This window comes from Helicoverpa zea, chromosome 9 (assembly GCF_022581195.2).
Source record: "Helicoverpa zea isolate HzStark_Cry1AcR chromosome 9, ilHelZeax1.1, whole genome shotgun sequence".
Taxonomy (NCBI): Eukaryota; Metazoa; Arthropoda; class Insecta; order Lepidoptera; family Noctuidae; genus Helicoverpa; species Helicoverpa zea.
In genome coordinates this window covers 7621489-7646641 of record NC_061460.1, presented here as the reverse complement: position 1 = coordinate 7646641, position 25153 = coordinate 7621489, and the positions used below count along the sequence as shown (strand labels likewise).

The following is a 25153-nucleotide window of genomic DNA, read 5'->3' as shown; positions in this document are numbered from 1 at the left end:
TTCGTGTCAGAATGTCTATCTATAGTATTCTTCTTCTTCTTCTTTCTTTTGTTTTTTCTTTTGAATCGCTACTTGAAAAATGAAATGACGAATGTTCGGATTCACTATTTATATTATATATTATTACATAATACCTGTTTTTCTTTAAACACCCGTATACAACCCCTAAATAACTGTATTTGTACCCGACTGTACTATTGTCACGCACACAAAGTTACTGTATATGTACAAGCTTTACCCACACATAAGGCCGCGCGCAAAATTGAGTTGAACTATCTAGAATAAATATGGACGAATGTTAAGGAATGGACGGATTCATTTAACATGACGTATGTGACGTCTACACAACTTCTTCGATACTATGATCTGTTGAGTCGGGGCTCAAGCTTTGTTCTTCTGGTTGTTGTTGCAGAGCTTGTAGTTGGCTTTCGAAACCTGTAAAACGATTAAGTTATTATTTTCTTTGTAGCATTCATGGGGTAATAACGTCTGTGCTTAAGAGGCTGAATGCACCCAGAACACTCTTTCTCTCGCGTACGTAAACACGTACGAGAGAGAAGTCGGTTGACGCGACGTTCGTAACATACATATAGATTAATAACTTTAAAATGAGTTGACTCATTAATGTTACAAATTTTATCAATATTCGTTGATAAGTAATGCAGAAATTTTTGTTGGGAGATCATTTTAGAGGTAATTTTTTTTTATCCCACCATCTCGGAAACAGTAGTTTTACCCTTTGGTATCTGAGCGCAAAAGCCGTTTTTATCCTCTAGAGCGGTAAAGTGATTTGAATTTAGAACATCGTGTGCAATACTCCATTTGTGACAATCTTGATAAGACTTTTCATACAAATACATATTAAACAAATAAAATACTGCTTACAATAATTATTCAATTAATTAAGCAATTTTTATTATTGTTTTTACATCGATTTTTAACCTCGTTTCGTTTTTAAACTGAGTTTTCAAATAAATGAACTTTAATAGGTACTTCTTTTTAATTTGATACTCATATGTGCGCGCCATTTTGTTTTTTTGCATTTAGTAATTTCCTCGATGAGGTGGGATGAACAGTTACGTGTTGCACTCGAGTGCAAAGATTTTTCACCTTGTGCACTTTTGATTCCCTCGCTATCGCTAAGGATTCTAATTATTGAAACACTCGCTACGCTCGTGTTTCAATTTTAGAATCCTTCGCTTACTCGGTCATCAAAATTGAGCCCGCGGTTAAAAAGCAACTTTGCACTCTTGTATAACAAATAACTATTTTGTATCGACAAAACTTTTCGAAAACGTGATTTGAAATTAACAGGGTTCTAAGAAATATGTTCAAGATTAATATATTTTTTTTCGCCGTCAAAATCTGTATAGATTTGGCCAAAAAATTGTTTGAGACAAGCCAATTTCGACATTCAGCCCCTTAATAATCGTTACTTACGAGGAGCCTCAGCGTGATTCGGTGCATATTGCAGGAGTAATCGTAGTACTTTCTCTTCCGAAATCAGTCCAGGGCGACCACTCACGGCACGGAGCAACTGTTGCCCCGCAACTACACCTGTAAATATTTTACAAAAGCATCCATAAGCCATTTTGAAATTTAAGAATAATTGAGGACACAATAAAAATATGATGATGGCGATGATTATCGATTAGAACCGACAGAATAAAATGGCACTATACAATATATTGTATAGTGCCATTTTTTTTTTGTCGAACTGTACTTATGTCAGTTTGCTTACCAGGGTTTATTTCTCCTGTGTCCAACATCTTTTTAACATCCACAAAACGTTTGACGATCGCACTTTGCTCTTGAAGAGCTGTTGTTTGAGCACCTGAGAAAAAGAAGAATAATGATGTTAGCAGTTTGAAAATTTAAAATTTCAATTAACAAATCATGATGTTGGTTACCTGTATCAGTGTCAGAAGATTTCGCCAAACACCTAACTGCTTCTTTAAGCGCTTCCAGAGCTTTGTCGTAATTCTGAAAAGTAGTTTATACTTTTTAAATGATATGTAATCTTTAACCGGCTACAGGGGTACAGGTACCTACAGTGTAACGGGAAGATTCAGGAAATAAATCTGTATTTTTTTCTAAGATTAGTAACTGATAAAAGAAGTGGCGAAAGATATGAAGGAGTGTCAGGTATCTGAAAGCATATACATATGTCTAGAATAGAGCAAACTGGAAAAGTAAAATTAGGAAAGCTGACTCCACCACCGACCAACCACAGGAAGAAGAAACGAGCAAAAAGTACTAACTTCATACTCATCAACTTCAACTTTGGCGCACTCTGCATAAAAACCAGCCAGTTTCCCGTACGCCTTGGCTCTAGTATAGAAGTGCAGTATATGTCTCATGAGGTCGGGCCGGGTCCGCCAGTCCGCGCGTCTGCGCAGATAGTCCGCGGCCATCAGCTGAGCGTTGCGATCGCGGGTTGCCGCCGCGAACGTTGCTATACGGTCAGCGTCGCCTGAACGCATTAGCCAGCGCATTGCACCGGCCTGGGAATAATGTAGGTAAATATGAATATCGTTGGAGTTTAGGAACAATAAATATTGCAGAATATCTTGTTTGAAACAACTTATTAGAATTGGGTTCGTTGAAGTTGCAGCTAAAACCCAAAGTGCGGCTATACCTAGGATTGACCGGCCTAAGTGTAACTGGACATCTATATGCGGCCTGGTTGTATCTTATCGTCGCTCCGGTTAGAACGAAGTACCTATAGCCTTAATCAAAGCCTGTCCATAAAGTTAGGTGTAACTTCTCATAATTATGTACTCCCATATGTAATCCCCATTTAAATCTTATGTACTTAATTATTCCCTCCGTTATGTACTATCCCTTATGTACTTCGTTATGTAAATGAAAGCCATTTTGTTTACCTTGTCTCCCGCATGGGCCAATCTTTTAGCAGCCTGGTGGTACAAGCCCCGGGCACCCAAAACGTCAGCCAGTCTTCTGAGAAGCGCATCTCTGCCAGTCGTACCTGCGGGTGCCGCTAGCCGCTCGCTTAGTTCCTCAGTTAATGGCGTGGGTATTTGCTCCACTATCTCTAGAGCTTCTTCGTACTGGAAAAATGGATGAAGATTAATGAGAGGGCTGGTAGCAGGAAATTCAAATATAAATTAATTTTTTAACACGCTTTTATAAGCTAGGGCTGTATGTACGTACTATGTGACTATGAATGGGTTCTTTTTTAGTTAAGAAGTGTGATCTTATTATCCGCGGTAATACACATCAAAGCAATTTTAAATATCTGAAATTGTTACACTTAAAAGGACTGCTCTCCTTTAGGTTGACGAATTTATTTTTTGTGCAAAATGTAATTTAGTAAGTACCTTATTTAATTACCTTTAAAGCTTAAATGGTTATTTTCATACATGAGAAAAACCTCAAGAGCTATTAAACTATTTAATTCACCTTTCCAGCCGTAGCTAACAGCGCCGCGGCATGTGAGTGCTGGTTGGCCTGCCTCAGATGTGCTGCCAAGGTATTCGCTAACTCCGGGTCTACTTTGTCCCCGAGAGCTTCCACGGCCGCTATCATTGCGTTCGTGTCTCCACTGCTTACTGCCAGTTTTAATGCCATGTGGACCTTACCTGAAGGAAATTTCAAATTGGTTCTACAAAGAGCACAGTAGCATTATGACATAGACTACCTATTTAGCCTGAGTGCAAATAACACCCCTTTTTTTTGCTGTGAAGTCCTCAAATGAGCCCTCCCGCTGTGGGTGTAGCGTGAGGGAGTGTCAGTCTCTTACTAAAATCCATCATGTTCCTTCTCGTACCCCTTTATGTACAAGGGCGACAAGCTCACCTCTTGATAAAGCAAGGGGGTGTTACCTTCATTACAATTAATTGAGTACCTGCTTTCTGGTAGAGAGCTATGGCTTGTTCCGTCTGTCCAGCGTTCTCTAGTATAGAGGCGGCATGTAAGGCATGCGTGGCAGACGCGGAGCCGGCGCGCCACACCAGGTGCCACGCGCTCGCTTCGGCGGCCACGCGAATGGCTGACGATACCGCGCCACATTTTATGTACATCTGTGGGATTAGAAGTAAATCATCCATATTTTTAGGCTTTTTAATTTTCGCTCTACTTACACGATTCCTTTTATCGGAAATATAAAGTTACAAATATGAAAGAATGCTCAGCTTGTTTACCTTCACTGCAGTTTCCGTCTTATCTGGCTGCATTTCTAAATAGCGAGCCATTTGATATAAAGACGATCGATTCTTTTGACAAAGCTTTTCAGCCTCGTCTGTTCTATCCATATGACACAACAGTCTCGTTTGTTCGCCAAAATCGTTAGCCCGTGCATATGCTTCCAAGGCTCCATCCAAATCCCCAATACTTTCTAAATAATGTCCCCACCATGTTATTAGACTGGGGTCACTTGAATTAGACACATACTGCGCCAAAACAGGTGATTGCCCCTGTGCCACGAGCATTCTGGGTACGTGAGGCACTAACGTACCAGCACTTTCAAATAGTTTCAAGGCAGCACCAGTTTCTCCATTCGACCATAAAACTTTAGCCAGCTTATGCTGCGCGCTCTTTACAAGCAAAATGTTTTCTCCTTCATGACTCCCATTAGTAATTTCGTTGAGACCACCCTCCTTTGCTGATATTAAACGTGTGATTAAATCTGGTCTTTGTGCCTCGCGGAACAAGTTTTCAGCTTCTTCGATCATACCCAAGTTGACAGCTAATACAGCGACCTTGCAAGTGTCGTCCATATTATTGTCGCTCATAACTTTCCGCATCATCAAAGCGCCTTTTATGTTGCCCATCTTTCCTAAACATACTGCGCCAACATCAGGTCGCTTTCGGGCGACGCAAACTTTTGCTAAACTGTCCCAGATAACAGAGTTTTTCCCACCAGCCAGCGTTGTTCCTACAACTACTGCCTTTTCCAAGTACCCAGTAGTCATGTAGTAAAGAAAGTCCAATACTTGTCTAACATTAGCAGCGTCATGGTCGGCGATGTCCTCGAATTCATGTATTAATATCTTTTTGATATTTTGCTGTGCTAAAATTACAATGTAAGGCGTATGTAGAGAACACAACATAAAGTCAGTCATGTAATAATCCTCAGAACTTGAACACCAATTTTTATATTCATATAAGCTTCCCTCATGGCAGAGGAATAGATGTACTCGATCCAGATCTGCTGATCTCATGTGTACTGCTACAATTCTAGGATCATTACAGTCCCATATTATTGCTATAGGAACACTTTGATATGGAGGGGTTGCGTTCTCAGAGATGAGCGTATGTGTGATGACGTCATTTGCTACATCCCATAGATACAGCCTTGGATCGGGGGCTAAGCCAGAATTAGCGACACTAAGCGAGATGTAGCGTCCAGTACAATTTACTGATGCTCTCATGACTTCACCAAAATCTTCAATCATTTGATAACAATTCTTTGGAGGATATGGCATTCTCAGGCCTTTCTTTGTGATTTCAGCTAGTTTGAGTGTGCCATCCATTGTTGCTATAACAATGAATTTGCTAGTATTTGTGACGCCGATAGGCTCACCTTCGCCTTCAGTGCTTGGCAATATTCCGAGGCTGGTACCAGATATGGAGTAGCACTCTATATGAGGATTTACTACACCAACTAAGACATCATTATAAATTATCAAAACATCAGTCTTCCATGCGAAAGTTCGTATTAGAGAGAATTTCACATCATTGTCTTTGCTGCACATCCAAATCTAAAACAGAAACAATTCAATATTTATAAATAAAATTAATTTATATTTTAATTAAAAACATTAGGACATACATTACCTGAACTTCTTTACCATCACCCAATGCAATATATTGGTCATTAAATGCAAAGGCTCTGATGGTGATTGAAGTATTGATCATGGATGTCACATTGCTTTTGCTTGTGAGAGCAATTTCATTTGCAGACTTTTGAACCATGTGTATGTTAGGTGAATATCCCCAACAGACTGGCTGTTCACGGAGAACAAATGCACTTGTTATGCAGTTTACATGCAGCAGTGGGTTCATCAGACCCTCAGATCCCCAGCTAACTTCCTTGACTGTCCCTTTGACTGAAGTGCTACTAATAAGTTTCCAATTATTCCTATGGTCTCTTCTCCAAAGATACAGATTACCTTGAGAAGTTCCACAGCAAAGAGTATCACTTAAATTGCTGTAACTAATACTTGTGAATATATCACCTGCAACAATTTCTTCCTTCTCATTTGGTAATACATCATTATCACCTGTGTCACTGTCCCAAACCCTTATCAAATTATCTCCTGTTATAACTGCTACATAGAAGTTTCCTGCAAGTACTATGCACTGGCCATTTCTTGCAGCCATTCTGACGTGAGTGTCAGTCATTAAAGAGCCATCATCAGACATTATAAATCTAGTTAAACTAAGAGCTCCTCCAGACTCCCAAGCTACTAAAAGGTAGATATTGCTTATTATTCCCATGAATATGATGTTACCAGGAGCATTTAGTACCTCAGAACAAGCACCATTGTGGTCTATGTACAGTATGACTCCATTATCTTGAGCTGCATAGCAGGAATGGTTGTCTGGTTGGGCACCTTCCCTCATTCGTGCAGTTGTTCTGGGCCGCCAAGCAGCTAGAGCATCTAAAGCATTCTCATCACCAGCTACCGCAGCACGGGCTAGTCCTCTGATAGATGTTTCTGAGCTAGGTAGAGGAGTACAGAATGTTATATGGGTAATAACATCTCCAAGTTGGTGATGAAATGAAGTAAGTGGAGCTCCCGTACTAGACTGCCAGCCAGACAGTGAACCTGCAGCATCTGAAGCTAAGAGCCTGCCTCCTCCCAAGCTGAACGCCACTGTTGTTAATGCAGCATTGTGGGGTGCCTCTAAGCGAGCCCAAGAGTATTCCAACCAAATATAAAGTTCACCTCCATCCCATCCAACCACTAGGAGCCGTCTTATAGGATGCCATGCAAGAGCAGTTACTTGATTTGACAACAATATAGGCCAATCACAGCCTTCTAACGGAAATCCCTGAAAGAAGTTGTGATCCTTTGTTAAAAATTTCATCTTTAAAAAAAATTGATTTCAGTTGGTTTCTTTTGTTGATGGTAAACTACTTTAGATTTACTAATTTAGATGGAATTTGGTAGAGCCTTAGATTTAATTTAGATTTAATGATGGATGTAATCCAAAGGAAATCAATTAGAATTTTGATACAAATGAAAACCAGCAGGAATTTGATTATAACAGATGAAAGGTTCTTACATTTTCTTGAAATATAGTGACAAATCCACCTTTTTCTTGATTATACGAGCCTACAGCCAGAAGAGGTAAAGAAGGGTGCCATGTCCCAACAGTCGATACAACATTACCATCAGTAAAGCTTAGTTTTGTATCAATATACAAAGTCATGTCGAATGCGGCGAAATGTGAATCATTTAGTAATTCAATAGATTAAACTACTGATAAACAGTCAATAGTTAAATATTATGTGTAGCATATCCCTTTACATAAATTCAGAAACATTTTTCAATTCCAATTGTTTTGGTTTCGGTTAATGTTGACGTTGCTATGGATACTACCATAGACTATAATGCCACCTATCTTATCGTTTTCTCACTGATAGTACCAAGGAGCTTAAAACTATAACTGGAGAAAATCTATCAAAAATACATGAAGCAATCTCAAATGAAATTAGTGTGACTCTCTGTGCTGTTATTTTACTGCACCATTTCGGTTAAATGTAGACTGATCGAAACTGCGCATTTATGTTTTATTTTATACTGGGAGACAAAATTCAAGCAGACGCTACGCAACGTTATAGTCCAGTCATAGCAAATCTAAAAGATTTATGTTTTTGTCCGTTTTTTGACCAAAAAAAAATCCTGTTTGCTCACGTAGTGATTAAATACTCTCTGGTTTACTCTTTGGTCTATCTCTATGGTCATATTTTTTTTCCACAATTTCTTTTGTAGTCTGCATTTTTTTATTAGATTAGATTCGAGTAGATGTCAACAAGAAGAAAAACTTTTGAAGCGGATTTTTATATTGTTTCTTATTCTTACAATTCTGTTTTGAAAATATGTGGTACTTGACGTCTGAAAATGATCATCGAGTTTTGTATATTAGCTCATCAACGAATCAGTTAGTAATAGGAAGAAGTGTTGATAACCAAGTATGTAACTTTGCTATCCCGGATGATCCCTCAATAAGTAGAAAGCATGCAACCCTGACGGTGATGAATAATGGTTTGATTTTGCAAGACCTGGGCTCAAGATACGGAACTTTTATAAACACAGAAAAAGCCGAAGTTAACACTAACATTGAATTGAATGCAAATGATATTATAAAGTTTGGTAAGATGAATAGTGTTTGGAAAGCGAATTTTATTAATCTTATAACATGTTCATCTACTCTCAAAGGAGAAAATCTTCAGAATTTGAAGTTAACCCTATCAAAAATAGGTGGCATGTTGAAAGCAGATTGGGATGACACTTGTAATTTTCTGACTATGCCGGCTATTACCCTGACTATTAAGGTTGTATTGGCTTTGGTGCAAGGTTCTCACATTGTCACTGTAGAGTATTGGAACAAAAGTCTCGAACATGTTACTAACTTAAATGCCTTACCAGACCCTCAAGACTATCTACCTCAAGTTGTGGAATCTACGCTTAATAAAGAAGTTGTATCATTTTTGCCAGACAATAGACGTAAAACATTATTTAGTGGTAAGAAGTTTATTTTCTTCTCTAGAAGACAATATGAGATGTATAAAACTGTTTTGATAAAAGGTGGTGCCTCACCAATGCTTTTGAGTGAGTGTAGAATGACCATTTCAATGCTTTGCGCTAATGATATAATAGTTATACAGTATATTCCAACTGGAGCCACTCAGGAGACACAGTCTCAAAGGAAAACAATCAATGACATTGTGACCCAATTAAAAAACAGAGGCAAAAGAGTGATTGCAGATGCTGAGATTGGTTTAGCAATACTATATTGTTCTATGGAAAAATATTGTAATCCTAACTTTAGTTTCACATCAGAAGTAGTCAAGCAAACACCAGTACCTGCAAAACCTTCAAAGGTATTGGCTCAGGAATCCCAAGAACCCATGTCTCAACAGAAAAAGGAAAATATAAGAATAGATGAAAGTTCAATGTCTCAAGAAAGCTATGAAAAACATTCAAATAAAAGAAAATTGAGTGAATTCACAAGTGACTTCCAAGTAAATCCTAATAAAAAAGTTGCTGTTACTTCTTTGCCTCTTAGTGTTGTAAATGAGAGAACCAAAAGAAGACTCTCAGGAAATGATGATAAGATTTCAAACCCATCCAAGAAACAAGCATTAGAGAAAGACAATAATACTGAAACAATAAACCAGTCTGAGCAGGACAATGAGAATAACGGTGAGATGTTTAATTTTGTCAGACCAGCATCAAATAACAGTGGTGCTGATACTAAAAAGAAGCTCAATTTAGCCAGACCACAGAAAAGAAAATTAAATAATTTGAATGAAGATGGGGACTTGTTCAATTTTGTCCAAAGTGAAGTTCAAACTAATGACATTGAAGGTGACACTCATACATCAAAACAAAGCCTTTTCAGCAATAATAAAAAGAAAAAGGATGAAAGTGCGGATACATCTCTAGATACTTCGACTGCACCAAAAACTGAAGGTGTCTCAGCAAATGACATATTAGCAATGAGAGGATCAAAATTGAAAGAATTAATGGAGCGTAATAATATGACATGTAATTCAAATACAGTGAATACTGTGAAGAAAGAGAAATCTGAAGACTTGGAGGAGCAGATGAACAAACTTGATTTATGTTGTACTATTGTCACTACTTGCGATAATTTGATTGTTAAAAGGGACCCAGTAAATGTCACTGAAAATAATCTCACTAGGAATGATTCTCAGAAGAACTTTAAGAAATTCAAGAAAGTATGGCCTGTGAAGAGGCAAGTGACTATAATCCATTCTGCTTCAATGAGCTTCAGTAACAATACAGTTGCCTAATTAATACATAGTTACAAATAAGAAATTTCTTTTTATAATTTTAATTATGTTTTATTCAAGTAATATGTTATTTTTACAAGTATGTAAAGAAAAATAAATGTTATTGATCTAATCATCATTTGTTTCTGATTCATCTGATTCTTGATCTAGGTCTACTTCATCTTCAATATCTTCTTCAACAACTTCTTTTTTTGCATTGCTAGAATAAAAAAATATATTTAACAAAATGTTATATGACATAGTACATAACCAAAATAAGAAAAGCTGCATTCATCAGATGCTACTTTCCTTCATGCTCTGACCAGACAATAGTCATTTCTTTTAGAAATTAGTAATAATGATCAAATTACCTGGCTTTTTTATTCTTTTTGGCTCTCTTCAGTTGCACATTTCCATCAGGAGCCACCCTAACAGTCTGGCCAGGGATTGTAGACAGTTCACCTTCCACCACTGTGTAGTTCTTAGGACGCTTTTGCGTTAGTTTTGGTGGTTTGATGGTACTTGATGGTCCTACAAAATTAAAAATCCTTTTTAGTTGAATGTTTTGAAATTATCATTAATTTATTTATTTATATATGTGCCAATAGCAATACATAACAAAATATAAAAAATAATAATTGAAGAATAAAGTTTAATACTTACGCAAAGTAAGATATAATGGCAACGACATAGACAGGGGCAGCTTCAATGAAATGGATCTGATATTTCCCTCTCCACCAGGAAACTTAGTTTTTAGCTGATGAACTAAAGCTATAATATTTTCTTTTAGTTTTTCCTGAGGCATAGCAGTATGACCTATAGTGACAGTAGAAGTTTCTCCCTCTCCAAGGCGTAGAATAGCAGTGCGTAGACCTAACTCAATACTTTGCTTCAACTTTTTATTTTCATTTATTCTTACTGGGATGAGCATATTGTGTTTTTTGAAGAACATCTTTCCTAGAAGATGTGATACATGGCTCAACACTCTTGTGTCCACCATGATGAAATCATGCTGTGTTAAAAGTCTGCGTTTCAGTTCAAACTGGTCATACTCTACTCTTAACTGTCTGACTGGGAGTACTGTTTTAACCTGGAAAAGTGAAGGAAATATAAATAAAATGTGAAAACTTGAATATGGATTGTATATTTTTGATAATAAATTATTCATGATAAGTACTTACTCCAGTCACACCTTCTTTCCTCAATATTTCTTCCCAATGGTCAATTGTTGGCTCATGGTCATGTTTTCTACCTTTCTTTATGTCTGGTGTGATTAAGCATACTTCGCCTGTAGAAGCAATAGTACTATGTGGCAATAATCTGGAATTATAATAAAGTATTATTAAATAATGTTGAGAAATAGAACACTTAATTCACAGTAAACATTGTTGATATATAATTAATATTTTATGGGATACTTACAATCTCACATTGCCTCTTGTGTTTTGTATTTTGATACAATGTATCTCTGCGAATATGGGTTTTTCATCATCAAAAATTGCATTTTTCTGTTTATCAAGAGGAACAATAAAATTGAGCAATGCATTCAGGCAGTTATTCACGATATCATCAGTTATGTTCTCTGAAGGCATTACATATTTGACTTTATTTTTGGGTGAGAATTCCTTTTTAATTTCAACAGGAACTTTTTTCTCTTTTTCTTTTTTTTCTGTCTTTACTACAGGTTTTTTCGGCGCGGGTTCCTTTTTCGACGGATCAGGAATTTTCTTCTCAGTTTTTATTTTTATTACCGGTGCCGGAGTCACTACAGCTTTTTGAGGTTTGGTCTTTTTGCGTTTCTCAACTTTGGCGGATTTTTTATTCTTCTTGTTGTTATTCTCCGTCATAAGCGGTGTTTTCGCTTTTATAGCAACCATTTTTAATGACTTCACTTATATTCAGTCTTAGATAAAGTTAGTATTGAGTATATTCACTCTATTAAATTGTAATAACAAAATCAACAGAACACGAAAACTCGCTAAAATTCACACATGTCAACTTAACCTCACTTTTTGTTCGTTGCCTTCTGTCATCCCACTCATGGCTAAAACGTCCATTTGACAGCTTTGTCCGTTCAGAAATCATTTAACATAATCGATTTAGTTTTTAATACAATTACTCGCCATAAAAACGATTTTTGGGTGGGAAGTTTGCAATAATTGTTGTCCCTATTTTTTGGCCCTCGGTTGAAAGTACAGAAATGGGTATTTGTCGTTTTATTTTAAAAGTGCTCAGTAGAGAATCGCTCCGGGTGCCAATCCATGCTACGCCTGGTCTTACCTATTAAATACTTATTTAAAACATGTATCTTTCAAATCGAACCAACAGGTACTTAGTTCCTGAGATTACAGCGTTTAAGCAAACAAACATACTAACAAACTTTTCACTTAGGTAAGGGGTGCCCATTTGTAGACAAAACTTTATTAGTGAAGTTATCGACTCCAAAGTCGTATATTTAATATTATTATAGCCTTAACTACAATTATCTAATAAGGCTTTTATGAAATGGAATGAATCACGGGAAAGGAATCAGGAATTGGAAATATCCCAAATCCGGGCGAATAAGGTTGCGGGCAAAACCATGTTTTTATCAATTCATCGTTATTTTGATTGTAAAATCACCTGTAGGCACCCTAACACAGTCAATTAATTGAATGTAAGTTAACGCTTCCTGGCCTACCGCCAGATTGTGGTTAAAGGGCGTGTGTTCATTAGCGAGAACATCGCTGGCTTACATGAAGTGATTCTGATTTTAATTTATGACACTATTCATTTTATAAATTAAAAATATATGTATAGGAAAAATATGAGATTTACATATATTTTTAATTATATAGTCTAAGCTTTAGACTGTCGCAGACATTTTAGGAATATTTTTGTACATAAAATTATACACGTGTATCGGTTCAGTTGCTATGTTTTGGAAGCTATTGCAAACTAAAAACGCGCAAATTGTCATACAATCAATACACCTACTGACCTACCTATCTTCGATTCTGTTGGAATGTCATCTAGGCAGTAATCGAATTAGTAAGCACATTCCAATCCCAGCCTAAGAATTCAAACGCAATCAAGTTTCCATCTTAATTTCATTCGAAATTGTGATGTACGTTCACGATGAATCTCAGGAACAAAATAGGTTCGTACTACCACTTATATACATACAGTGGGTGTTATGAAAGGTCACCAAAGGATGTAATTGCGTATTGCGAGGGGATGAGCGGCAATATCCATCTGTGAATGAATGTATTCATGTCATCTGCAAACAACATTTTCTTTTTTAAGCGTTGTAATTTAGGGGAGTTCCCGAGGCATTCAATCGAAGCCGTCAATAGAACCTCATAAAAAGCAAAAAATATACTTTGACTAAAGCAAATAAAAGTGATATCACTTATATTGTCTTTGTATCTTTGGTGGGTGGCTTCCAAAAAACTCGTTACTAGTATATTATTCACCTAAATACTAACTTCACTAAATTCAATAAACATTACAAAATGAACGCTCCTACGAAATTGTGTTACAACAAAATAAATAACTTGACGAAGCTTTGTAAAATTGCGTTTCAGCGTACAATTAAAGAGGTGCGATATTGCTTTCAGTTCTGGCAAACATCCAAAACATAACACCTGCAAGGAAGGAAATGCATTTGTGGTCAAATCTTTCGCTGCATTTTCTGGGATTGAGTAAAGGTTTTACTTTTATGGAAAGAAAACTTGACAAAGTACTGTTAATGTGCCAAATACTTTTTTTTACCAGGAACCCATTTGTTTTCCATGAATAGATATCTACCTAAATAGATGGTTAATCTAGCTTCTTATAGAGTTTGCCTGATGGACACAAAGGTAATGATGATACTTCCTAAATCAACGACCTGCTTGTTCTTTGAAAATGGAATTCCCCGCCAGATTCGCAAATAAATGTCGCAGTTTAGGCCTAATCTTTTGAGAAAGGTTTATGGGCACCGTTGTGCATCGATTTTGAAGTCATCCTTATCTCGTTTATCAAAATGTGACAGCTGTTAGCTAATCTTTATCTCGCTTGAGTGGTTAAAGCCAATTGCAGGAAATGGCTCATTACGGTAAACGTTGCCCTGTTACTAATTATGCGCAATGGCTATCCTAAAAAGTTATGGTCTAACACCTAACTGCTTTCTGCGGCTTACCTGTCAACGTTAGCATCATTAGTAGTCAGTTACTTTGAATTTATAAACTTCCGCAAGTAAAAAGGAGGTGCTAATGGAGTCAAAAGATCGTCATATTCCTTTCATATGATACCATCAGCATTATCAGCCTTTCTATCGTACCACCGCTGGGGACAGGTCTTCTCTCACAGAGAAAAATTAAGCGCTAATTACCACGCTTGCTGAATGCGGGTTGGTGATTTCAGACCTTATAGTCCAGGTTTCCTCAAGATGTATTCCTTCACCTTTAATCAGATATTGGTCTCCAAGAAATAGATAACATATGATACTGTTTCTGCATTTATAATAACTTTGGGATAGGTTAGCTGAGGTTTCGTTTTATTTAGGGTTAATAAAAACACAAAAAAAAAATACTGAAACTTCCTGATTAAATATGCCTACCCTAGATATTTTCCTTACGAGAATTGAAGGTCAGCCAATGCTGACGAGGCTAAGCTGGGGTTTCTGAGCAAATCCTTTACGATTACCATAATGATTACCATGGAATGTAAAAGTTTTGCTTACGTTTTATTTAAGTCACTTGACGCAAGTTATATACAGCAAGTGTATTCTATGCTACTGTGACAATAAATCTTAAAAGCCGTAATGTCCGAGGTCGGTAGATGGCGCCATCGAGTTCGTACATTATGCATGTAACGTAGTGCACCTATCGCTGAAACATGAATAGTTTATGTCCTATTAGCAATTTAGAGTGTTGCGATAACCTTAATTATGTTTGAATCTCGCCTGATCTTAAGTAATGTTATTGTATTTACAGTGACATACATTATTTGATAGCTAACTGCCTACCTAGGCAGTGCCTATACCTTCTCTGATTTTAATGGTATAGACTTGACTTGCACTAACAATATTTTTATTGATATTAAAAGCAAAAAATCTCCTTAAAGTGTACCTAAATTCATACTTACCTGTTAAAGAAATAAAACATATGTGCTTGCCTAAATAAATAGGTCAAGTACATAAATGATACACATCAGATTTTATATAAAGTTACGCTCGTAAAAGTGTCAGACTTGTGTAGTCATGGAGGCTAGGTAACATCTGTTTTATTGAGTCCTTTGGGACCCGGAGCCTTCAGTAACAACCCGATGCAATGCGGTTTTCGTCACCTTACGTTTTCAATTATTTAACTTTTACGGACTCCCGAAGAATTAAACCTTACGCCATGAATTTGAAATTTATCGCTCCGAAGGTATTGCCATGTCAAGTTAACTGAGTTTCAATATCAAGAGTGCTTTAAAGGCTTCCTTGTAACATTTTCACATTATCGACTGTAGAACAAAGGGAAGTTCTTCAGTACCTACAAGCATTCTTTTCCCCGTAAAAAAGGTGACAAAAGATTTTTTTATGGAAATGTTGCGTGGTCGGGGTACCGTGGGCGCTCGCAAAGGGCAGCCCCTTCGACTTCATATCCCGGGGCTCTATTTGCTATTGCGTAGTTACAGTGTTGTTCGAGGCTACTATTTATTTAAGAACGTTTGTGGCATGAATACGGAGCTAAAGATTCGTAAATTATGGCATCCCTACGTGTTATGGGTACCTTTTTGGCTGAGTACCTATGTGTGTCCTGTGAAGAGAAAAAATATTTGCATGCTGAAATTAAATTTCCGTTCGGTGGTATTTAATAAAAATTCGATAAAGGATCGCATGATTGATGTTTATTACTTAAAATAATGGCTCATGTAATTTCATATGTTTCATATTTTAAAGGCGTACCTATCACATGTAATTAGTTAGGTTTATGCAAGTTTTATTGAGCGGTATTTTGATAATAAATTAGTTTTGAAAATAACGTACTTAAATAAAATAAATTGAGCACTTCATCTCGTTAGATGAGACTATCAAAATTATGAAGCCATCTTGGTCGTACGCTGTAGCCATAGCTTACTTAATCATGAACCACTTTTCCTTACATTAAATAGAACCTTCAAGTAAATAGTCAGCGTGAGTAAGTATTTGGGTAGCCAATTAACATACAGACAAATAATAATATCCACGAAGTGCTTTTACGGAGAGTGTATGTGACATGTATTACGGGAAAATTGTTTTCCTTTTGTGTCTGTCCCTCCCGCCGCACCTTTATTGAAATCATTTATTTCGGTATAATTATTATTCATTTTACTTATATACTTTTGGGTAAATGAATACCAATCAATTTGTATTTTAATCAGCTTTAACAAAAGTAATAAAATAATAGATCTTGTTAGGTCGCCAGAAGATACTTACCAACTAAGGATAAACCAGTGGTTTTGAAAGCCGTGTTTTTTTTTTAACAAATAAGGAAGCAAAGTATCGTCATAGTTCACAGTATAGTACTCAGTACCTGTTAGGTAATACACACCATATTTGTTTATGAATTACTCCCCTCTATAGACACAGTGAGCAAAAAATAGACCTTACAGAAGACCCGTGAGTGTGGTTTGTTTGTTGTACATAAATCATAGTATGTATTTGCAAGGACACTCGCACGTAACCTACTAATTTGACCTTAAAAGTACACACTTAATTCTAATAGACCTTCCATACAAAATCTAGAGACAAATGTTGAACCATTTCCAACTTCGAAGTAATATTTGCCCGTGTGCTACTTCTTAGTCATTTATCACGTTGTTTTTACATTTATCAGAATAGGACTGTAATATATGACATAATCCCAGCTTATTCCCCTGACTCTTTACACAAAGCACGAAAGAACGTATTTGGCAGGAGATAAAGTAGTCAGATCTGCGTCGTAGCATTTCCCGCGGGACGGGCCAACCGAACTCATATTGGTGACCGATTCGTTCAATATTTTCAGATAAAAGTTTTATATTAATTGAATCAGATCAACTGCTGCATTTGAAACATTTAAAAGTGTAAATGGTTGTCCAAATAATCATAAAAGTTATTTACGACTGCCCTCTGTTCTGTTCTTTTTCGAGTTCCGTAGTCGATTAGCAGACATTTTCCATTTTGAATCTCAACACTGTAATACAGAACTTAACACTTTACAATAATTTCATGCACATATTAAGCTAATAAGTCTCTAACTATAAAAATATGCAAATATAAACTGTCCCGCGTTAGTAAGAGAATCAAGAGAAGTTACCATTGCAACAAAGTTTTAAATTGTACAATTCAAATGTTCAATTAAATTATTGGACCGACTGTTAAACATATAGTTGAGGGCTTAAGCTGCCGAACCCCAATTTAAATCGTGTCCGATTCGAACTTAACGGATTTTCGTAGTTGTTTTGGAGCGTGCGAAATTGATAAATCATCGGAGTGGATATCGACAATTACGCAGTATTTCATGATGCCGTGCCTACTTTATTATCAATTTTGAACCATTATCGCCTGCAATTGAATGAGCTGTGATAAATTATTATTATTTATTATTAAGGAAATATCAGCAAGCTTACCTTTTCAGGCCGGGTGGGCAGAGATGTGATAAAAATGAATAAGTAAGTAGGTAGGTATTTGGGGATTCAGATGTGAAAAATATGAAATGCAAACACAATAATAATATCTTTAAGTAAAAATTGACGATACATAGATAATTTCTGTTATTTAAAATCACTGGCTACTCTACTTAGAAAAGCAAAAGTGTGAGCAAAAATAATTAACAAGACCCGTATCCTCTTACAGATAACACAAGTGGTAAAAGCGCATTGAACCAAATGGGATACCACAGCCACCGGCGGCGAGTGCCCGAGGTATCTTTTACAACTTAATGCTCTATCCAATCTTTAAACCAGCATTCGTTTCACGCGGTTTGCAGTGGCTTTGCCTTTATTTTGAGAGAAGAAAGAGATCAGGATACAATAGCAAGCAAACGAATTAATACAACGTTTGCAATGTAGTTTCTACTTCTACAATGATCGAGGGAAATAAGTTTGACTGTTACTGTAGACTGAAATAAACGTAATTGCTTTAATAAAAGCTGAAGTAGTCGATACTTTGTTAGTATGTGCGAGGCAGAGCTGAGAATCCCCGGGGGTGTGTGTGCCGGCTGTTCGCTCTCCGACCACAGCCGGGACGGCGTACGTCTCTCCGTCTACATCAGATCCGTGCCTGCAAAATCTATCAGCTGTTCTCATTGGGAAATTTACTCGAGGTGTCTGTCGTAGACAAACTACTTAACGTCATTTTGCATAGGTATATTGGGGAAGCTCTAGACCTCGTTAGAATATAACTGGTATCGAGTATCCATCGCTTAAAGTCATTATCTTGTAAGTAGATTCTCGTTAAATCAAACCTGCGATAATCCGAACATCTATTAAAATAATACCTACCTACTATTATAAGTAAATAATAAATATTGAACTCTCAATTTTCAAAAAAACATCGTAGGTACTAAACAAAACGAAATCAAAAACATACGCTTACAATCGGGATTTGTCCGAGTAATTTAATTTGGTTCGTATTGGATAAGGGTGGTGGTCTGACGTAAAATATTTACCGGCAGTCGGCGGTGCAGTGATTGCCCGCGGGCAGCGAGCACTGTCCCGCTGGTTCGTCTAAGCACCCGCCGCCGGTGTTCCAACGTAAAACCGTTTCATAAAAATAATATTTGCATACACGTGTTCATTATTTAGGTTACGTATCCCTTACTGTTTTGTTGATACAACAACGAGAAAACATTTATTGTGGAACGTAGACCAGTTTATTAATTTTTAAAATGAACTTTGTTAACGTGCTGCTTTAAAAGGAGGTCTGGGTCATAATTAAGGAGATGTTAAGGATTTTAGTCGCAATCTATACGGATAGGTACATTTTGGAGTCGGAGTACTTACTGATTTATTAGTCAAATATTAGTCACGGCAATAGTTTGCTCAAATTAGAAAAAAGAAAAACTTTACGACACCTTAAAATGTAAGTAGTTTTACCTCTGATGTACTATAACGCAGCTGTGCTTTTCTTACTACAACAGCCGCTGACTTCTTTGTTCAGATCAAGTCTTAGGGGGCCGGTGAGATATGTTTCGTATGCGCATTCAAAACTTACATTTACGTGTCAAAATAAAACAAAGTAAAGTCACAAAACTTGTTCTCACATAAAGAGATTTATACGTGCTAGTAGCTTGGGATAAATGGGCTTGGAAACGTGATTGTCGCTTACCTACCTTTTGTGTTTTTATAACTCATACGGACGTATTTATTTAGTAAGAGGTGGATACCTCGATACTCGTAAAACACGACTCATGTGATATTTAGGTACTGTCCATCGATTTTGTGTCCTCCAGACATTAAGTCTCCGAAGAAAGGTCTGCGACACTGAAGCGCTACAAACGAATGTAGGCTGAAGCTCTTCTTGAACTGAATCTTTTATAAAAGCTATTTAAAACGTTGTTCAAACAATACCTACACGTGTTCAATCGGGAAGTATTGCAAGTTACCACCGATAACTTCAAATTAAGTTCTAAATCAAATACCTTGGAGGTAACTACTGAGGTGTGAGTGAACTTACTATATTAGCTAGCAACAAACTTTGTATAATAATACAGTTATTTTGAACCAATTACATACATACCTACGATGAGGAGCACTGAAAATTGATGGCAAATAGAGTCAAAATTTATATTTAGTTATTACAAGGTACATTCGTCTTCACATTTAAGAAATATGACAGCTCAATGCTACATCACGATGGAATAACAAAGGAAGAGACAGGCCACGTTTCAATTTTGCCGACCGTCTTTACAATTTCTCAAGCAAAATTATGCGAGCGGTAACTGAGTTGGCAACTGCAACTATGCTACTTGAGGCAGACAAGAAGAATAGCAAATACAGACTTATCCGAAAGTGGTTCTGAGCAGATAGAAAGCGGATAAATTACCAATACTGCACCAACGCCGTAGCGGAATGCAATTGGATAAGTTTACGTTCAAATTGAAGAAAATAAATGCCATGGTTAACGCCTCCCTGAGTAATGTTACTGCACCTTAATATGCAGTTAAGTACACATGCACGATGCAATAGCTTAAACGAATTGTTATTCTGTTTTATTTACAAAACAAAGTGATGGCTTTTGCTGTTTATGTTACATTTCGTACGTGAATTGGAAATATGAAACATGAAATCAACTCTGCTCCTCTGTTTGTTTCATCATGATAAAGCATTTTCTAGGAGATTGCTTGACGTAGATTGCAGAATTTTTGGCAACTTCATTGTTGGTTTTGACCTCAGTCTAAGTAAGTTTTGAATATGATATGTAAAAATAAGGAAAAAGCGTTTTTGTACCCGTACAATATTTCTCAATCCAGCTAGGTACGGTAATTAATAACAATGGAGCTGGAATTTTCGCAGAAAAATGCCATTAGTAGTTTTTCTTTGTTGTTTTTTTACTCGTGGGTGTTGGATCCATTTTGAAATATAGTTAGGTAAGTATAGATAGGCACATGAAGTTTGTTATGTCTACCATATTGCTTTTAATATCTAGGAGAGATCTATGGGCTTGCGTGTTACTAAGTTCCTTTACACATGCTCAGAATTAGTAGTATCATAGTATGTTTTATAAACTCGAAGACAGTATAAAGAAAACCTACCATTGCGATTTGCGCTCAGTTCTAAAGAAACAATGTTTTATTCAAGAGATAAGACTGGCCTTTGTGTTACTTGGTAGAAGCTCAAATAAATTATTAAGGACAAGGTAATCACTCCGTTTGCCAAGAAAATACTATGTACAATAAAAATGTTTTGCAGGAGCCATGGCGAATACGTTTGGATTGTTCATAAGTTTGTAAGGGGAGAGTGCAGCATGTAACGGCAGCAAAATCTGACTGGGGTACGTCATAAATACAGAGTGGCGTGGTGTGGTCGTTACTTCAAACAAGGCGCTCGGTTTCACCTTTAAGAACGGCAACCGTTACAAATTTAACACTTTCCGACTGGCTTTTAGTTGTGCTGTGCAAGCGTACATGGGCGTTAACGGGTCCGGAGCGCGGCGGTGGCGTGGCGGTGGCGTGGCGGCGGCGCGGCGGCGCAGCGGGCTCGCCGGGTGTCGGCGGGGCCCGGCCGCCCGCGACCCGGCGAGCTGCCTCGCGCCCGCCTGCCAACGCTACCAGACTTCTTCACGCTGAGTGCGGCACTCACATTCTATTGCGAATGCTTTAAAATTTAAAGCGCCCAGAGAGTTCAGGCAATACGAAAAAAAATATGAATAATGTGTCGTTAAATCCATTCTGTGGCTTGAAAGCCACGGCATGTATGAAGGCTCTCGAGATGACTTTAGCTTTCTGAATTTTATTCACGAAAAGTCTCAAAAAGTATCTTCATACACTATTGTAGGTAATGAATAAGCGATAAAACTTGGATTAGGAAATCCATGTGACATTAGTGAGGATTCCGATATTTGTTCATTGATTTTACTCAGTAGAAGGTTGCTAAGTGAGGTAGGATAGTTCTTATCAAAAGCTCTTGTTTTTCCCTTCGTACTAACATTATTTTCTTCTACTTCTATAAACCGGGAAAACAAGTTTGTTGCATGTTCCAAGTCGAATTACCTAATTTTGGGTAAAAACATTGCTAAAGGAAACTGATATTATTATTTACATATTTTATATGCTAACAATTATTATTTACGTTCAGAAATAGCTACATACGGACGTGAGATTCTATGACTTTTTGCTTGCATGTAATACGTAAAAGTACACATACAACGCGTACGATTAATTATATTATAATCTTTTTAGTTAAAACACGGCCCAATGCCTTTTACCGACTCTTAACATTTTTATGTACTTTTCCGTGTGAGGTCGAGCACGAGTTCAGCAGCTCACAGCGCTAAGGTAAGCGCGTCGTTGGTTCTTAATAGCTCCTTATGAGAGGCACAAGTACTAAATAACGCTTCACAGTACATAAAACATAGTGACGGAGTCTTATAACATTACAGACAACAGTTACAAAATACGGTTATTTTTGTAAGAGTCTGATGCCAAAAATATCAAATATTTATGACCTTTCAGTTGACAGATGCCATTCAGTTATTCAATTATGTCTAAATAGCCATGATATGGTTAAGAGTAACTGGGTTTGATTTACTTAAAACTAGGTTTTCTCCGCGTTTGCGTAGGTACTTGTTGCGAGGAAACTATTTACGTCCCGCACCTGGATAAAAAGCATCTATCAGTGTTCCAAACTTAATTTAGATCGGCTTTCATGCCAAAATTACTGAACCTACCTAAGGATAATTAAAGACATCGTCGGTAAATAGTAAATAAGCATGTCTTTCTCTATCATTTGAGGAACTTTAGAAACCGAATAGGAAATCATTATTACTAAAGATAAGTTCTTTCAGGAACTAAGAATTTGGTGCTAATAATTCCTGCAGGCATTCAAAACGGTAAATTGAATACAAAGCCTTTACACATTGATGTATGATAACGTCGGGTGCACGGTGAAACGATTTGCATATTGTGCAAATGGTGACATCCCCTACAAGCTTGCAAGTGCCATTAAGAACCCGTTAACCCCGGTCGACCGGTACAACTTACGTGAAAGATAGCTGTTGATCATCGCACTACTACGTAAACACATTTCTTCTACTTTCTTCATCTTGATAAAAACCAAAACAAATAGAAACGATAGATCGCAATGCAGCAGAAAAACTACGAATGTCGAAATAATAAATCATTGAATTGTTCTACAACATAAATCGCGTGCAACGTTTTTCAAATACGCTTTCAAGTCATGTGAGTTTCCAAAAAGGGAAATGCATTACAGATTACAGTGGTAGTTAGTATAATTTAGTATATCGTTGCGGTCTTAGTTTACTAGTCTATATTGATACCTACGACTGGCTGGCAACTTGTCAAAGTAATATAAAGCTTCACCACATTTTCACCTAACGTGATGACACTAATTGTAACAAGGCTTACATTGTTGGACGCCATTAGTGTCGTGTTACATACACCATGTTTTAGTAAATACCTATATGCCAGTATCTATAGATTGTTTAGTTTAAGTTTTGGAATTACATCTATGATATACCCACTTGCCCTATAAGTAGACAAAATTAAAGGTACAAACACACCTTATATTATACGATTATACAAATATAAAATGTCTTAACTCACATATGTAAGAGTGGATCTAATGTATTTATCTTATGTGTCGTACATAAGTGTATTTGTATGACAAACTTTGCGCGATACTTAGCGGTGGCTATTCTAAAAGATAAAAATCTGGTCCTGAGGTTCATGTTTTAAGTGACTTGCATAAAGTTCTTGAAGTGTCTGGCCAGGCATGAGTTTACGAACTTTATTTAATTTCCCGATTGCGCAAACGAAAACTAGCGGGAAAACGGACCTAACCCACATCTGGCTGACTAATGTTGTTTGAAGTTGCCTCAAACTATATTATTTATTTTAATGTGTCTTTATTTGAATTTGTAGCCAGCGCTACGCGCTACATTGCATAGGATTAGGTGTGTACCTATTTAAGAATTAAACTTGTGTTATGTTACGAGCCGTTGCCTACGTGTACTAAATGGGAATTACATGTTTTCTGACCATAATATTGCTGCTAGGAAATATATTTGAATTGGACAAACAGAGTCTGTTTTTACAATTTTCCACAATCTCAAATTGAATCTGAATAATTAATGAAAGGAACATTTCCACTTTGTTCAATTGGTTTATGAGTTTTCGGTGTCGTAACGCTCTACTTACATGAGATTGAAAATTAGTTTGGAGAGTGGAACAGCATTCAGCTGACCGTGCACAATTTAGTTCTTTCTAAAACAAACACTTGTATCAACGCTGTTAATCTTCGATTAGGTTGTGATTCAGTTCAATCGTTCTTTAAAATCACCGCAGATTGAGGAAATGCTACGAAACAATGCATGTTTTTCTTCCTACTTGTAAACCGTTTGGGAAATCTTTGAACCTAAATATCTAATACTACGGCGTTTTGTACTGGGTTAGGTTGTGCACAACAAAGGATTTAAGCGTGGAGGAAACGAAATCTTTACTTTGTACACCTTTGCCACAGACTGTCATAGTGTGTGCGTTATAATTGATTATACTCAAGACACTCAAAACGATGACAAAGCCTTGACCACGAAGCCCAAGCAATTTCTGTGAAAATGTGTATTTACTAAGAGCAGGGTATTATTCATTTTGTCCGTTGTAGTGAGCTTAAGCAATACTGTCTGTTGCATTTATGTGTAGGTAAGCATAACTGAAGCAAATTGAATTGGTATTTGTTATATAACAAGGGGAACACTTGAATAAGCGCAAACAGCCGGCGACAGTCGCTTCCGATCTGATTTGTGTTGACTAGACGCTGACTCCGAGATTAATTTTATTACTGTCTCTGAATGAAGTCCAGTTTAAATGGTTGAAGTACTAAAATCTTGACATGATCTTATTTAAATATTTTTTAGGTTTACATTCTAGCCGTCAAATATGGCAATATAAATCTGTATCATCTCCATATTCTATAACATACTGACTGACGGCTTGAGATAACCCACTCATAGTCATCGCTCATAGTATAATACAGGGACGGGGAACCCAACTCAATCGACCACATATAAAAAACTTTGAGATTACTTACCTGAAACTTTTTGTAATACTACCATTTATCTTCAAAGTGAGACATTTATATGCGTAGTAAATTACTTTTTTATTATGAGAATAATATGGTTGTGAACTGCGCCGCAAACAATAACATGGAACTAGTCGAACGAAAATACGCGGTGGCCATACTTATCCTAGGCTTTCATTTCCGTGTAGTTAGATAGCAAGTGACTACACTTGCTATCTAGGTAATATTAATTTAATGAATCTAATCCAGTATTGAATACCTCATTGCTCGATCCTCCACCTAAATGGAACTAATTAATGAAAACATTCCTCCTGCTATCCACATCTCTAACAATGCCAAAGTTCGCGGGCAAGTTACTTCGGGGAAATAGCAGCATGAGCCGCGGGCCAAAGGTTACCATTTAAACCTGTATCCAGCTGTCACGGAACTTAA

The 25153-nt window shown here is 36.9% G+C and overlaps 3 protein-coding genes across 3 annotated transcripts; 1 reads left to right on the top strand and 2 right to left on the bottom strand.

Annotated features, from left to right (window-relative positions):
* Positions 1–33: 33 nt before the first annotated feature.
* Positions 34–7555, bottom strand: LOC124633453 (intraflagellar transport protein 140 homolog). Its single transcript, XM_047168680.1, has 11 exons — positions 7255–7555; positions 5800–7020; positions 4164–5723; positions 3869–4043; positions 3424–3602; positions 2886–3071; positions 2262–2504; positions 1911–1983; positions 1742–1834; positions 1441–1557; positions 34–435 (listed from the first exon to the last, which is right to left on the bottom strand). Exons 1-11 carry the CDS (start codon positions 7399–7401, stop codon positions 341–343), a joined length of 4089 nt encoding a protein of 1362 aa, XP_047024636.1. The 5' UTR covers positions 7402–7555; the 3' UTR covers positions 34–340.
* A 393-nt stretch (positions 7556–7948) lies between these two features.
* On the top strand, positions 7949–10125 carry LOC124633170 (nibrin). The gene has a single exon (XM_047168307.1). It carries the CDS (start codon positions 8072–8074, stop codon positions 10010–10012), a length of 1941 nt encoding a protein of 646 aa, XP_047024263.1. The 5' UTR covers positions 7949–8071; the 3' UTR covers positions 10013–10125.
* On the bottom strand, positions 10042–12034 carry LOC124633171 (ribosomal L1 domain-containing protein CG13096-like). Its single transcript, XM_047168308.1, has 5 exons — positions 11414–12034; positions 11173–11311; positions 10655–11081; positions 10363–10522; positions 10042–10211 (listed from the first exon to the last, which is right to left on the bottom strand). Exons 1-5 carry the CDS (start codon positions 11866–11868, stop codon positions 10121–10123), a joined length of 1272 nt encoding a protein of 423 aa, XP_047024264.1. The 5' UTR covers positions 11869–12034; the 3' UTR covers positions 10042–10120.
* Between the last annotated feature and the right edge of the window lie 13119 nt (positions 12035–25153).